This window comes from Parambassis ranga, chromosome 4, assembly GCF_900634625.1.
Source record: "Parambassis ranga chromosome 4, fParRan2.1, whole genome shotgun sequence".
Classification (NCBI taxonomy): domain Eukaryota; kingdom Metazoa; phylum Chordata; class Actinopteri; family Ambassidae; genus Parambassis; species Parambassis ranga.
Genome location: NC_041025.1, coordinates 14,275,499 through 14,291,161, shown reverse-complemented (window position 1 = coordinate 14,291,161; position 15,663 = coordinate 14,275,499). Strand labels below are relative to the sequence as shown.

Here is a 15,663-nt window from a genome sequence, read left to right as displayed (position 1 = left end):
CCCATCTTAACGGGGAAATGGTGCAGAACAAATCCTAAGCAGGAGTTGACAGGGTAGGATAAGAGACTACTGACGTTTCACGGGAAGTTATGGAGGACAAAGATACACAGGCAGACATCGTGTCCTCAATAATAACTAGTTTAGCCTGGGATAAGCTGATTGATCGCCAATCAATTTAAGAAAGCCAAATTCTATATGTCTATATAACAGATCATCACATCTGTTAAGAGGGGTATGACACTGGACTATAATGGAAGCACAACATAGTCACCTTATTTCTGCTTAAGAAATGTACACGTTAAGGCTAAAAACAGACCTATTAGGAACAGTATTAAAAGCAGCCCATACATCTCTATGAGGGGATGAAGACAGGTTTCTTTACATTACATCCTTTGTACTTATTCAATAATCCTAACCACTGTATCAGATGTGAAAAAGGAAAGCTGAGAGGTTATTAGTAGTAGCACAGCTTCTCAACGTCATGTTACTTACATAAGGCGTGGGAGCCGGTGAGCAGCAGTGATAGCAGCAGAGTGGTCACAGGCATTAGGAGTGGCAAGGAGAGACAAGGGGTGCCACTGGTGGCCATCTTGGCTCCGATAGGGAAGGGGGGGCAGGGAGGGGCAGGGTGGGACTGGTCTTTGACCTGGCCGGAGAGCCGAGGCCCAGGTTGCACAGGGGACGTTTGGGGTCTTTCACACAGTTATGGTTCGGCACTCTGGAAAAGAACAGAGACACAGAAAACAATGTTATACACCTAATCCACAAATGGCAAATGACTACATAGCATTTTTATCACGCAGCGATGATTTAGGTCCGACTGCAATACTTCCAGTCAGACGGGTGAAAAATACTTAAATGAAATGGTGCCAACCTATATCTGACAGGACACTCTTAGCCCTACACCTACAGTTACAAGTAGTAGTTTTTCACACATCAGCAAGGACATGTGAGTTTTGATAAACACACAGAGTGCAACACTCTGCTGCACTTTATTTACAACCCCTCATTACTGCTGACATGTAAATGCAAGTAAGGAAACAAGGTTGGCACTAACAGTATTGGAAAAAAAAAAAAAACACATCCCCTAAACCTGTGAACCTTCCCGTCTCACAACCAGCGTCTCCATGAATTGACAGGGCAGTCACTGTTTTCTTTCTTTTCTTTCTAATCATCCAATCTTCTCATTATTTGCTTATCTCATTGCCTTGTAATTACACAGGCACCCAATGATATTCCAGGCGTCGTCTCTTTGTTTTAGTCAAATTGCCATTAATCCCCCGGGCTACACACAGAGGAACCAGGGATGACACCCACCCACCCACCCACCCACCCACACACACACACACACACACACTCTGATATGGCTAGAGCAGCAAAGAGCCACCACCAAGTATCATATATACTGCTTAATTAAAAAGAAATGGATGAGTGAAAGTGAAAGAAATAGCCATGACATGAATGTAATGTTTGTTTTATGTGGATGATGTTCAGCTGACACACTTTCAGGCAGGTGTGAGCAGCATTATACCCAAGGACACTTCCACAGAAAGCATCGTCTGTCTCTGTAATCAAGCAGCAAACATGAAACACAGATCTGCCCGCTCTCAGAGGACCCTGATCACAGGACAGAAAGGTCAAGCCCATATCAGGCAGCATCTGCCCCGCTTTAGTGTCCTTGTGCAACACAATGAACTCCTCCAAGCTCCGGGGATGCTTCTACTCAGCCGAGCCGACAACGAGGGGGCGTGAGGGCCGTTCTCTAGAAGGGAGATTAATTACCTACACACTAGGTGGTTAACAGAGTACAACAGTACAAACTGAGAGGATAGTGTGCAATTAAACGCTGAGGTTAATAATAATAATAATAATAATAATAATAATAATAATAATAATAATAATAATAATAATAATAATAATACTACAAGTTAACATTCTGTCAACACAGGTTTATTGTTTTGATTCTGGAGAGTCAAACTACCCCTGAACGCATCGTAACATCTTTACCTGCTCTGCACTTCGAGAGCGTTGAAGAGTGAAATGTGAAATGAACGTGCTTCAAAAACATCCTCACAAAGTGACAGCTTCTATTATTCAGATGCAATCAGGATCAGCGACACAAAGGTTAAAACAAAGTGACTTTACATCACCAGAATATATACTCCCTGTCACAATGTCTTTTTATGATATCATGTTCTCATCCTTCACTGGCAACAAAAGTGGAAGCAACACTAACTAAAGATGTTACATAATCTCCATTCAAAGAAATAAATACATTGAAAAAAACTCATTTTAAATAAAAGAAAATGAATCATCTTACATTTCCATTATAAGGAATGGCAGAAGAGTTCAATAGACCATGGCCCTTTGAGAGGCAGAAAACCACAGCTAACTGCAGTGAAACTAAACACCTCAGACAGCAGCCGTATGAAAGTGCCCCGCCCTTCACATCTCCTAGACCTGACTCTTACATTGACATAAAAAAAACACATAGGCAGCTGCAGGCGCACTGAGAACAAAAGCAATATATGAAACAAAATCTATATTCACCTCCTAATTCAAACAGGAAATCAAGAACATGTGACACGTGCACATTTAGAGAAACACAAAAGGAGAGGAGAGATCAACAACAGCTCTTTTGTGGTGACAACAAAAAGTGGGTGTATTTCACAAGCTCAGCTTTCAACACACGCACACACACGCGACCAACATGTGCATCCTTGTTTTTTTTTCCTCTCTCTCTCTTCCCTTTTCTTGTCACCTGGAGCACGGGTGATGTCATTGGTTAAAAAAAATGCCGAAACATGAATAGAAGGGTATCAAATTGTCTTGGGGACTTCTGAATGATGTCCCTATTGTTCTGAGTGTAAACACTGGGGTAGGTAGAGGGGAATCTCGCATGCCTGAAGGGAATTTACTCTTTCTCTGCTTGCAAGGTTATGATTTATGGCCCTTCCTTTAGGCCATGGCTTTCAATCTCCACCTTTGGTTGCTATATAAACTTCACAACACAATTACATCTGCTATTGTTGTTGAACACCCTCACCAAACATAACCTAAGGCTGTGTGTGTGTGGGCTCTCGTTCAACCATACGTGCTGTCTGCTAAGAGTTAATGACCCCTTTCCTTTTTGAAATGTTTGAAGCATCGAACAGAGACGTTTACATAGAATGATATATGCATGCCTACACATAATCTATAGGGATTCGGGAACCTCCAACTCAAACTCACCTTTTGTCTGGTAGTCACTGAGTACAACTGAATGTTATTTGTGCATTCAGTGTATGCTGAGAAGACCAATGTCATATTTGCTTGCGACCATATAAAAATGGTATAAACCAACGCACTGTTCGAAGAAAGCCACGGTATTAAAAGCGCAGCATGTTTCTCCAGCTATTAGCACCACCATGGGAATACCTGTCAACCCTTGCTAAAAGCATTCATCACCCCCCCTCTAGAAATCGGCAGAAGAATGATCGGGTATTTAGCATTCTGGCAATGTTAGAGTAGAGACCAATCGATTGATAAACCCTCAGATACTTCCACATTATGGGCTGGGATCGAGAGGGAACTGTCAATGATCACGTTCTGCAGATTTCAACACAGCCTGATTGAATATGACGGCTTTTTTTAAAGGGGTAGTTACCCTGATACCCCTATTAGTATCAGTTTGTATTGGCGAAGGTGGAAAAAGTAAAACTTGTTAACATGCCACTAAAAAGATATTAAATAGTGCCAAAAAAACCTCACAGCGACAAAAGTCTGTTCATTAAACTCTCTGATATTCCCACTGATGGGCAATGAATATATTTTGAAGTTGGAACTTTTATCCCCTGTGCAAACTGCCTATCACTCGAGATATTAACCCGGCGCCAGTAATTACAGCCAAAATGGCAGCACAATTTCCACTGAGTGGTGGCAGTCGCCGGCTATCAGGGACTCTGGCTTTGACATGGTCAAGCTTTAAATTCAGCTCGTTTCCCCATGCAATATTGATACTAATGCATTTGATTACTGAGATTGTGAACGGCACTGAAGGGAAGAGGAGATGGGAATTTGCGCCATAAGCATGAAATGAGAGCTGGGGCCAGCTGGATTAGATATGAAATGTGTGCACATGCACACCTAAAACACAAACCACAATGGGAGCCATGGAAAATTAAAAAAAAAGATGTGAAGATGTGAGCTAAGAATTTCTAAATGAGAGACCATGCAGGCTTCATGCAGGCTGTAGTGTTTCATTATAACAACACAAAGAGACGCAGTGAGAATATAAACATGCATCTAAAAAACAAAACTACTTATCACTCGAGGGACAACACTTATAATCTCTTTTTATGAAATAAGTCCGCTTAAGAAGATACACTTAAAAACACCACAGGTTGGTTGAGCTGAATGATCAAAAGTGATGTTTGATGTGTAATGATGTTTTTTTTTTTGAAGGCATCTGTGCTTTAAAAGTACGGCACCACTAAACATTTTAATAATAAAATATAATAACACTACATTATATAGTATTCATAAAGTATTGTCAGAGCATCATGGCCCATGTCACAACAGCATCAGAGTGAGTGATGCTGGGTGCTCACCATCGCCTAAACAAAGACAAAGGTCAATCTAACACAAAAGAGCTTCCTAACCTCTGTGTGTCACTTTCACATTAAAGGAACCTCCAAGGTATTCTGCAGCTAATGTGAATGCAAAGTCCATCCAAGGACAGCTTTGACATTTCTATACAGGCCATGTTGGAAAAAAAGAGCTGAGGCCCACACAGGTTCATTATTTTGTTCAATCGGAGACATTACTTACAAAACAGCAGCGTTTGTGAGCCTCATCAAGATGTGTCTTTTTCCATAATTTTAATCTATTTGGTTCAACAGAATGGAAAATTTATCACGTAAACCTTTGCTGACCCATATAACACCTGTATAGTGAAATAAATTCAGTTTCAGTTTGCCTTAATGCGTCAGCACAAGCAACAAGTTATAATAAAATACTATCTTCTCTGGTTTATTTTCTGTTTACACATATGCTCAGCCTTCAGCAGCTGTTTTTATGCTTTACCCTTCAAGTTTCAAGCTTTTATCTCAACCAGTTTGCTGCTTTTAATTGATATCCTACCTTACAGTGGACTAACAACACAAAGATATAAGACGCAGTATGACGTTTGTATGCTATGACTAGGGCTATTATGCATAATGTATGTATTTATGTACGAAGCATATGTGTATTTATGTATGCAATAATTTGCATATGGATACTTATAGCTGCAAGTTATTTTTATATTTCTATGTTATTTGCACTTTTATGTGTGCATCTGTGTAATGATTAGGTGTAAAAATCCATAATGAGAACACATATGGTTTATTTATCTGTCTTTGTGAGACGTAAGCAGAGGTATACACCACACAATGTCAGCAATAAAACCAGACTACAGCAACCATCTGTTTTTAACCACCATGCTCAAAAAACTATTGATTATGTAAGCAATCTAAATAACCACAACACACACACACACTGAAGCACAAACACACCTTCAACCTTTCCTTCCTGCATCAGAATATTATACCTCTTTAGGCAAACTCTACAGTGAGATATCTTTGTGTGAAGGAAGGTGTGTTTGTCTAAATATATCCCCCTGATCAGACTAGTCATCCTTCTTATCCTCCATCTCTCGTTTTATTTTTTCCCCTCCACCTTACATCTCTCTCATTTCTTCTCTCTTCTCTCCCTTCCCCCCCTTGAACTCATGCATACTAAACTATGCTTGCATTGCAGATGTTTGGTGGGGAATCACATGAATTTGCATGGAACTGCAGGACTATTATGTAAATGCTCTAGTGTGTATCTACCTCCCAGCTTTCGTTCCCATACACTCCATCCCGAGATGTCGGTGTCAAAGGAATTTGAAATAAGGTTCACCTGTCATTAACCACATGTGAGGAAGCCCCGGTGGATTGAGAAAAGCTTAGACGGGGAAAACAGACAAGATATATACGGTATTGTCTGTCATATTAGCATGTTAAGCATTTGGGTGTGACTTGTAATAAATCCAACAGCAGTAAAAGCTGCACTGTATCATGCAACAGGTACAGGTGAGCATAAATTATTTTTAGCATGCAGAGGCCTGATCAGAGATCAGCTGGTCTGTTTTATGTATGGACTGTATCCCCTATCTTTAGTTCTTTGTAAAACTCCTCCACTCCTGTATTCTGTTGTTTATTTAGCACTAATATAAGACTCCGCTACAGCGTCTCAATTGATTACAGTGCCTGAAACACGTCAACAGGAAGAACTCTGCTGATGTTCTGTCTCCCACACAAGCAAACAGCAGTGATGAAGGACAGTGAATGAAGTGAATGAATTAAGATTAAAAAACAACGCTTGTTATTGTAAATGCACTAAAACCATTATGATTCGCAAGTAATGTGACAGTAAGACCAAGAAAAACTTTAACAAGCTTTTAGAAAAGCGATGTTTTCCATTCTCCTGCCCACTGTCACTATCTCCATTGATTTCAGAATTTATACCATATACGCATATTATATAAATTATAACCTTCTGTAGTGAGCACCCTGTTCTGCTCTAAGTGAAGGCTGTTTGCATAGGTAGGAAGTACTACACCACCATGACCTCATTAAGAGATTGCAGAATGCCCTGCCCTGGCAACCTCTCCTTGGAGAAGCTTTCCCATGAGCCTTTGCCCTTAAGCGTTCCCAACTTCCCAGACCCAGAAACGAACACCTCAGAGACACATTGTGCCAGCCATCTGCTGTCCCACTGGGAGCCTCATAACCTTTCTTTAGGATCTTAGAAGACCTTTGGAGCACCAGTTTGCTTTTTTTAAAAAAAGATATTGCTGCTAAGCAATGCTAAAAATAACATGAATTATTTTTACCCAATATTAAAAGTTGTTAACTTTTCCTGTGAAATGACGACCAGGCAGTATTAAAATTTGAAGGTCACTTCACAGGTTGTGCCTCCTTGTACTTTTTATGGCATAGCATCCTTAACCTTTTTGTTTTCCTGCCAGCATTACCCTGACTTTGATCGGGAAGAAATGGCTTTATTCTTGAACATTATGAGGCAGTACTGTCCTTCCAATAAACACCCAGGGCTGTGAGGCATTTAGCTGAAATCCACCTCTGCTGAGGTTGAGTGCACAGCAGCAACATTGGGTCTGTGTGGCAGGAACAAATGGATTGGCAGTTGCGAGGCTTGGGCGGGGGGAGCTGACCACCTAAATGCAGACTTTATTGCACAGCCATTTTTGTTTGCCACTAAGGGGTGACACACTATCTGTCACCCGTGTAACCTCGCCGAACTGTGACGCTTACAAGTTGGCAGATAAATTTCATGCGCATACACACACACTTGTTGTCTTCTGCCTCTCCTTGTCTGTCACACGGGCTGCCAACAACGATAAAGGTCAAAGGTTATACAGGTGGCGCTGTCTGTGACAGCCATCACCTTGTGTAGGAAGAAACTAAGTAAGGAGGGCACCACTAAATATGACAACCTGTATAAGTGTATTTAATTTTAGGACACGGAACCGGTCACAGTTGAGAAGTTGGAGAGAGAGGGGGGTGTGAGACATAAAGAGGCAGTTGTTCGAGAGAAACTGTGGAGAACTGAGAAAGGGAGGGGTTCGGAGGGGTGACATCAGTTTTTGGCCGACTGCCGACAGAGTCAGACAAGCATCACATCGACTGCCCAGCGCCTTGAATGCCCTTTAAAAACTGCCACAGGAGGAGAGAAGTTTTTGAAGGGCGGCTGGGACAGCTGGGGAAGCTCGCTTCATATTCATTCTGGAAATGGGATGCGGATGGGGGGGAGGTGAAATTATTCTAAGTGATGGAGTAGGAGGCTGGGGAGGGAAAGACTGGCAGACCAGGGTGTTTAGAAAATGTCTCCAAAACTCCTCTCTGCAATTGGCAGGGCTCTGTGTGCAACATTTGCTGTGTGGTTTGAGAAGTTTCATTTCCAAAAATGTGATATACCATTTGAAAAAAAAAAAAAAAACTGTGACACCTACACAACAAAATGACTGCTGGCATGTAAATAAAACTCACAGCTGAGCGAAACGGGGGCTAAGTTTGACCCTTTGCTTTAAAAAAAGCAGAGATTCGTATTTATTGGTTTCTGGAATAAATATACCAAAATGAAGCAAGATATCAGAAATAAAAAATTGATTATCCAAATAAAACTAATGTTAACTCATTAAAGACTGACTGTGTGCAGTGGTTTGGGTGATAGTCACAGCTTTCCATCAGGCATCTACAATAAATTAAGTCCATTATGTGCCTGTTTCAAAAGGTAATTCTCACCTGCTTTGATAGGGATCATTCAGTTAATATAATATGTGGCTGCAGCCTTTGCTGTTGCTTATGTAGGGCGAGGGGCTCCTTTGTCCTGGCAGGTTTTTAATGACTCATGTCTTAAGAGCAGAGAAGAAAAAAATGGTACACAAAAACTGACACAGGAGCACACATACACTCAGATACATGGGGTAAAGTCCACTGGCATTGTTGAAAAAAAAAGTGTGGTCATCTTTTTCAGGATGCTTTTCCTCCAAAGAATTGGAAAAACTGGAAAAAAAAAAGAGTTAATCCTGGTAATTTGATTCTGAAACTGGGCCAAAGCCCATTAGCAGGCTAAGTAGTATGTACTACCCTCACTTTAGTACCTAGAGTTTTTTTCCTTCCATAAGTGATTAAATAAAGGTGTATTTTAATTTGTACTTTTTTGTATCATTATCTGATTATTGATGAAAAGGAGCAGTATACATAAAAGGTATTGATCTGTACTAGAAATTTGCATTTGTGCCACCATCAAGCTGAGAAGTGCTCCACCTGGGACACACACACACACACACACAGTACAACAAATTGGACATCACTAAACATACTAATGGTATTCCCAGTGCTGCCACTGCTGGGATTAAGCTGCTGGGTTGTCTCTCCTCTACTGTTTAAAAAAATTGCTGCATTTTCAATTTGTCTGATGAAAGTGACTTTGCTTACATGTTCAAGTGCAAAAAAAAAAAAAGAAGATAAACATATATTGCAATTAACGCTGCGCAACGCTATGTACAGTGGGCTGTGCGGATGCCTGTTTGGGCTGCAGGTTAGTGGAGAGTCTCCACCCCCTGTCAATCACACAGCATTGTAAAGAGCAAAGACAGATGGTGAGGTTGACCTACACTCTCTGTCTTTCTGCCTGTCAGGACAGCAATCACAATCACAACCACCAGAAGCACTTCCACTGCAGACTAAGAAAGACAACTGTTTTTTTACAGCCACTTAAAAAAAGGATTGAGGAACAGACAGGAGCAAATGTGACAGGACAAAAAAAGTCCTGCTTTTTAAAGAGTTGAAACAACTGAAGAAAGTGGGAGAAAAACACATAATAACAAAGACGAGTAAACAAGAATTCATCCTTACAATTTGCATTTAAAAAGATGAATTATTTTCCAATTTAGCTATTAGAATAATTATTATAATTTCTGTCAATTATAATCACTTATATTTACGGTTGTGATGGTTAAGCTTTACCAAGCAAAAAAAGCTTGATTAATGCTTAATGAATTAATTTCAAATATCTTGATTGAAATTCATCGTAAACTGAAATCATTCAACCAAAGGAAGAGTTACAATCTCCTTCTATATTTTTAGCAGACCGGGGCTAAAACTTCCTCCCCATGAAATCCTTCCCCCCACACTCCCCCTCCCAGTGATTCTTGATAGCCATCAAACAGCCCAGTGTGAAAAGTCGTGTGTCCTCTGGCCGAACAACCGAGGCTCATGCCACCTCATGTGACCCGCATTTAGCCAGTAGCTGGTAGATGCTGCGCGAGCAGAATGGAGGATTCAGTGGGAGGTAATACTGTGGCCATGATCCATATTAATGTATCCCTCCACAACTTTCACTTATTGAAACACACAGAGCCAGTGTTGTGGATTGGTCTTACTTTTCCTCCCACCAGCTCGTATAAAGAGTTTGTTTGTGAGGCAGACAGAAGGTTATTGTGGACAACAGGCATGCACGTAGGGAAAGGCCAAAAAAAAAAAGGCGGGGATGATAACACAATGGACTTTCAAAGAAACACACTCACTGACAGTACATAAAATAGAGGCCCATGCAGCAGCCACATGCTCCTCAGCTGTGTGTATAGATTGTTTCATGTACCCTAGTCTACAAAGTCAGCTATCGCTCCCTTTGAGCACCCGTTCACCCTTTGACCCTTTCACTCCGACAAATGACCCCCCACCAGCACCACCGTACCCTGTCACTTTGTGCTCTGTTGTGACTTGAGAATGAATTTCAGAGGGCCCAGGGTAGGATGGGTGTTCAGGAGGGAAGTGGTTGTGCTGAGTTCAAAGGTCAGAGGTCAGACAGCTGGTAAACCTCTTTAAGTCCTTTTTTTGTTTTTTACACCACACATTCCTTCACAGCAGGGGCACCTGCAGCTAGCCATCCATCCCTGCCTGACTGAACTCTGAGAAGCATATGATTGAAGTTTATGTAGTTTTGTGTGTGAAAGTCAGACCAGCGCTATAGCATGCATATAAAATATATCATATTTTTTTAAGGCGAGACCGCAGAACACAAAAACAAATTTATTCTGCAGTATTCAAAACAGCTGCACCCCAGTAGCAACAGGGTGGGTGGAGGGTTGCCGGGTTTGTTTGTTTTCATGCCTGCAGTACCCACGCTGATTTTAAGTGGTGGTAGAGTGGGTGGGGGGGCTTTTAAGTCCTGCAACTAATGCATAAACAAGACCCCTTTCTCTCTGTCTCGCTGTCTTTCATTTTCTCTGTGCGTTTGTCATTTCACCACTTTGCACACCCATGCTGCGTATTGTTGCGCTATGTGCCACACTGCATGGAGTTAGGGGGAAAGAGTGACGGAGAGAATAAAATGCTGCTCTCCTGCTATAACTTAAAAGGAATGTAATACACTTACTCTGCTGGAGATACACACACACATTATATGCACATGCAATATGTGCACAGAATGAGAGAGGCTGGTTGATATGGGGGGGGGGGCTGTTTACATACTGAATTACAACATACAGAAGGAAATACACAAATGATAGAGGAGACACACCCCTGTGTCTTTAAACAAAATCAGACGCAGACTGCAGGCGAAAGCACATCCCGAATGGATGAGTTTGACTGATGGATGATGAAGCCACGGGTGGGATACGGGGAGTGTAAAATGTGGGGTTTACTGGAGACAGATGGATGTAGTATCATATTGGCCCCAGACAAAGCTGTGGAGCCAGTGCCAGCGCCAGTGACCCGGAGAACAATGTATACTTGGAGAGGGGGAGACGAAGAGACAGAGAGAGTGAGGGGGGAGTGCGAGCGATGGAGAGACAGGAGAGTCTTGGATGAGCTCAGACTGCAGTGTCAGTGCTTCCTGCAGCAGTTTGGACATTGAGGATTTTAGCTCAAGAGCACTTTGGCAGGGATGGTGGGTATTGTAATTCCTACTGCCCTTAAAGCTCACAGCTCAGGCAGACCTTCCTGTCTCTGGATTAAACCTGAAACCCAATACTGGCAAGAGACAACCAGCAGAATGTTGGCCCACAGCTCAAAACTGAGATGGAAGAAGCCCCGAAACTACACGAGAAATGTTTTCTATTCTAATCCAGTAAAGGATTACAGTGATTTCACATCCATAACCAGACTCAATCCTGGTCTCAGTCTCCAGACAGATTTTCTATTGTTTTGGACTTGTCTGACACTGTTTTGTCTTCTCTAGGTTTTGGCCACTGCTGACGCCCATTATGTTCTGAGGTCTAAACTGAACTCATTCTTTTTTGGCCCATGGTCTCACCAGCCTGCATTGCTCATCTTGTGATCTCCCCTGAGGAGCTATCAGGAAGTAAACACAAAAGTACAGAAGATGCCAATTCACAGCCAGTCTCTAAGAAAAAAAAATGCTCTACAATATTGTTGTGACATTGACAAGCACATCTAGAAGCAATTTTTCTATGGTGTGTTGTTACTATGGCAACATCATCACTGTCCCTATAGCAAAAATCAATCCAAACATACTAAAACACATAGACGCATTATGCTTCCTGAATCTCAAGGGCTGTGGCCCAATCAGAAATCATAGCTCCAAAGCCTAGTTAAGCATTCGTTGATGAAAAATAAAAAGAAGAAGAACATCATGCTAGACTATCATCTGTTCTTTGTTCTACCTGTCGACTGCTGTAAGTATACTTGCGCTTGGATTTTAAGCTGTTCTTTCAAAATCTGTTCAGTCTTTCACAACAAGCCGGTGCTGAAACATAAATAAATATGTTTAAACTTGTTCACTCACTACTATAATCCAGGTCAGGAACACAGAGAAATCAGTTCACGCTAGGGTTATGTGAAAGGTGGAATGAAAACATTCACCCTCTCCTGGTTTCTGCAGCGCATGATAAAAGCCTGGCAATAAAGTGACAACGTGCCTCGGAGGGCTTATCAATGGAGCAAAAGCAAAACATCAGGGAGGCAGAAGTAAACACATAAAGCAGGGGAACACTAAGAAGTTTTAACTACACAATCAACACGGCAATTAATCTTTTAAAAAAAGGGTGATGGAGTGAACAAAAAAATTGGGAAAGAGCATAAAAAGTATGACTTCCAAGCCAGGCTGCCATACCACCAAGCTGCTCATCTTGTTGGCGCCAGAATGAGTGTTGGCATTCTTTCAACCAGGAGGCCCATTTTTCCTTGCTTTATATATATATATATATATATATATATATTTCCTTTTGTTTTGGTTATTCAGCATAAGAGTTGTGTACAACTCGTTCGCTTGCTCGCTTCGCATATTTGGATCACCCTCACTCGCCTTTCTTTATTGGATTGAAAAAGACGGCTGGTTTTTCCAAAGCCTCCAGGCCTTGAAATGCATGCAGGCTGGAATCCAAAGCCCCTAATCACAGCTAAGGGAATAGGCTGACTGGAGAGTCACGATTCGAAGCAAGGGAGGAATGGAGGAGAGGAGAAAGAAGAGGTGAAAATGAATAGAGGGACAGTGGGAGTGAGAAGGAAATGTTTTCAATAGCCATCAATAGTTTTTTTCATTTATTTATTTTTATAGACAGAGGCTAGACGCAAGCCAGCAGTGACACTATAGCTCCTGATTATGCATAAATAGAGCTTGATTGAAAGGCCGGTCTGATGGAATGTGTTATGAAGCTTTGTATACTTTACTCTGAGTGTGTCTTTTCATTGTCTAAGTGCACACACAGGTGTTATGTGTGAACATGATGGTTCAAGTGTGTGTCTTTATGGCTGTGTGTGACTACTATGTCCCTGGGTATGTACAGTATATATATGTGTATGTGTGTGTGTGTTTGTGGCCTGCCACTCCGGTACACCTCAAGCTGTTCAGCTGTCGTCAAGCTCGCTCAGCAAGAAGCAAGCTGCTCCATCTGGTCGACTCGTCCCTCCTCTGTCTTTTTTACCGACTCGGTATGTATGTGTGTAAGTGAGTGTGTTAGCACGGCCTTTACTATCACGTGGAGCAAACGTGAATGCCAACACAAGTGTGTGTGTTTGTGTGCGTGTGTGTACATCCTCGTATGCACACAAGAGGCAGCCTCAAACAGTTAATCAGTATTCTATTGGCCTTTCATCCCTCATTTCAGCCGTGTTTGCTGGCACGATAGCAGGAAAGTCTCTGAGGTAAATTAGAGACAATGACATAAAATGAGAGGACAGAGAGTCAACAAGGTGAACTCACCCAGGCCCGCGGCACACTTGTACGCTATATGTTTAGAGCCGAGGCTCAACCCAACATAATCTGTGTGAGGTACAACTGGTTGATGAAGCCTGTATGGTGCTAAAATATACTAGTGTTGCTTTACAAAGTAGATATGTGACAGACAGAGGGCGGAATTACAAAAAATGTGAGAGATGCAGGGAGAGAGAAATTAAAAATGGAGTCAATCGTGTCAATTGCCATGATGATTATGGTTTTTCCTTTGTATTACACAATTATCACACCCTCTTGGGGGGTGACAAAATGACAAAATACATCATATAATGATGTTTGTGTTGCTAATTTTACTTGCAGGAAGCCAATCAAGACTAGCTTTATAAACTGATGTTTGGAGTTTTGCACAAATGCTTCATTATATAAATGCTCAGTGCCCCAGATATTAAATGTAGGAATCACGTTAGTGTGTGTGTGTTTGTCACTAACAAGATCCCAGGAGGTTGCATCAGTCACCTGGGCATTGCAGCACAGCTCGTAGCCAGGTCAACTCATGAATGAACCCAGAGCAACAGCAGCATTTTCCACCAGAGTGACAGTATGTGTGTGTCTGTGTGTGTGTGAGAGGGACAGGCTTCCATAGAGCTGTAATGCAGCTGGCTGCCATCTCCCTGCACCATGGAAATGTGAACCAGCTGCTCCTTCTTCATCCACTGCAGATGACACAGAGGCTATTGTGCCCACAATAACACACATTAAACACACACTCCACAACTTTTTCTTATTCATTATCTTGGATGATTCTATTACTGACACACAGGGTGAATTAACTATTTGATTTAATGTCTGATAACCGACCATGAAAAGCAATCACAGGTGCAAATGTGAAGAAAGTACAGTGTTGTTCTTCTCATGTCTGTTGTTTTTCTTGTGCCTTAAAGTGTCTTATTAACAAATATTAATTAGTTCAAACTACAGCCAAGCACTGTGTTTATACAGGCTGCAGATTTGGATGTAAACAGCAGCGATTTTTTTCCTGCAAAAGCAACTTGGAACACAACCAATCGTGATATTTTAAATGAATTATATTTTATTCATACTTCAATCAGGCATTGGCGGTAATGTTTGATCAAACAAACATGTTTTGTTTGATGCAGAAATGCAGCAAGTACACCTCAGGCTTATTCTATTTCATGTTTACACTCTTTTTTTCATAAATATTGCCATTCATTCTCCCTTCCTGCTCTGCATGCCCTCCCTTAATTCCTTTGACGATCACTTGTTTTCTTTAGTTTTTTTTTCCAAACTTCCCCCGCTGCTTTCCACCCTCATCTTTCTCTCTCTCTTTCTCATTTTAACATCACTCATCTGCCTGCTTTTTCTTTTTTTCTTCTTTCCTCATGTTTGTTTTACTTCTTTCCCTTGGTCCACCCCCTGTCTGCTTGGATTTCACTCCTCTGTCAGTGGAGGAAAAGAAGAAAATAACAACATAGTGACTGGTCTTCACACAGTATTACTAACTGTGTTAGGGTCAAAAGACACACACACACAGAGCGAGAGAGAGAGAGAGAGAGAGAGAGAGAGCGTTGCATCCTATGAGGTGAGTAAGAACACACACCTACGCAATCAAAACACACCCACACAGACAACAAACAATTTGGATCAGTGCTAAGACCAAACAGCAATTCCTTCAATAAACATGACCAGTGACAGGGAGGCATCCTCCTGCTCATTAAAGAGGAGGAAAGCCTGTTGTTTGGTCTCATGGAGTAATGATGAGGCTGTGAGGTGTGCTTGGATTGGGAAAGGGGGAAGGGGGAGGGAGGGGTGAAGGAGTGTGGAGTGATCAAATGACACTGTGACATTTGAGCCTGAAACAAACGAATCGATCATGATTAAATTATTCATCTGTCTGTTTACCGTGGAAATGGAGGGGTT

At 41.7% G+C, this 15,663-nt stretch overlaps 1 protein-coding gene across 9 annotated transcripts in view; it reads right to left on the bottom strand.

Annotated features, from left to right (window-relative positions):
- The window catches only part of ptprsa (protein tyrosine phosphatase receptor type Sa), a 147,011-nt gene that overhangs the window by 110,872 nt on the left and 20,476 nt on the right, over window positions 1-15,663 (bottom strand). For all 9 annotated transcript variants that reach the window (XM_028404782.1, XM_028404781.1, XM_028404784.1 and 6 more), the window contains one exon: window positions 493-718. In XM_028404782.1, coding sequence (XP_028260583.1) covers window positions 493-589 — 97 coding nt within the window. In that variant the 5' untranslated portion in view covers window positions 590-718. The remainder of the gene's footprint in view (window positions 1-492; window positions 719-15,663) is intronic.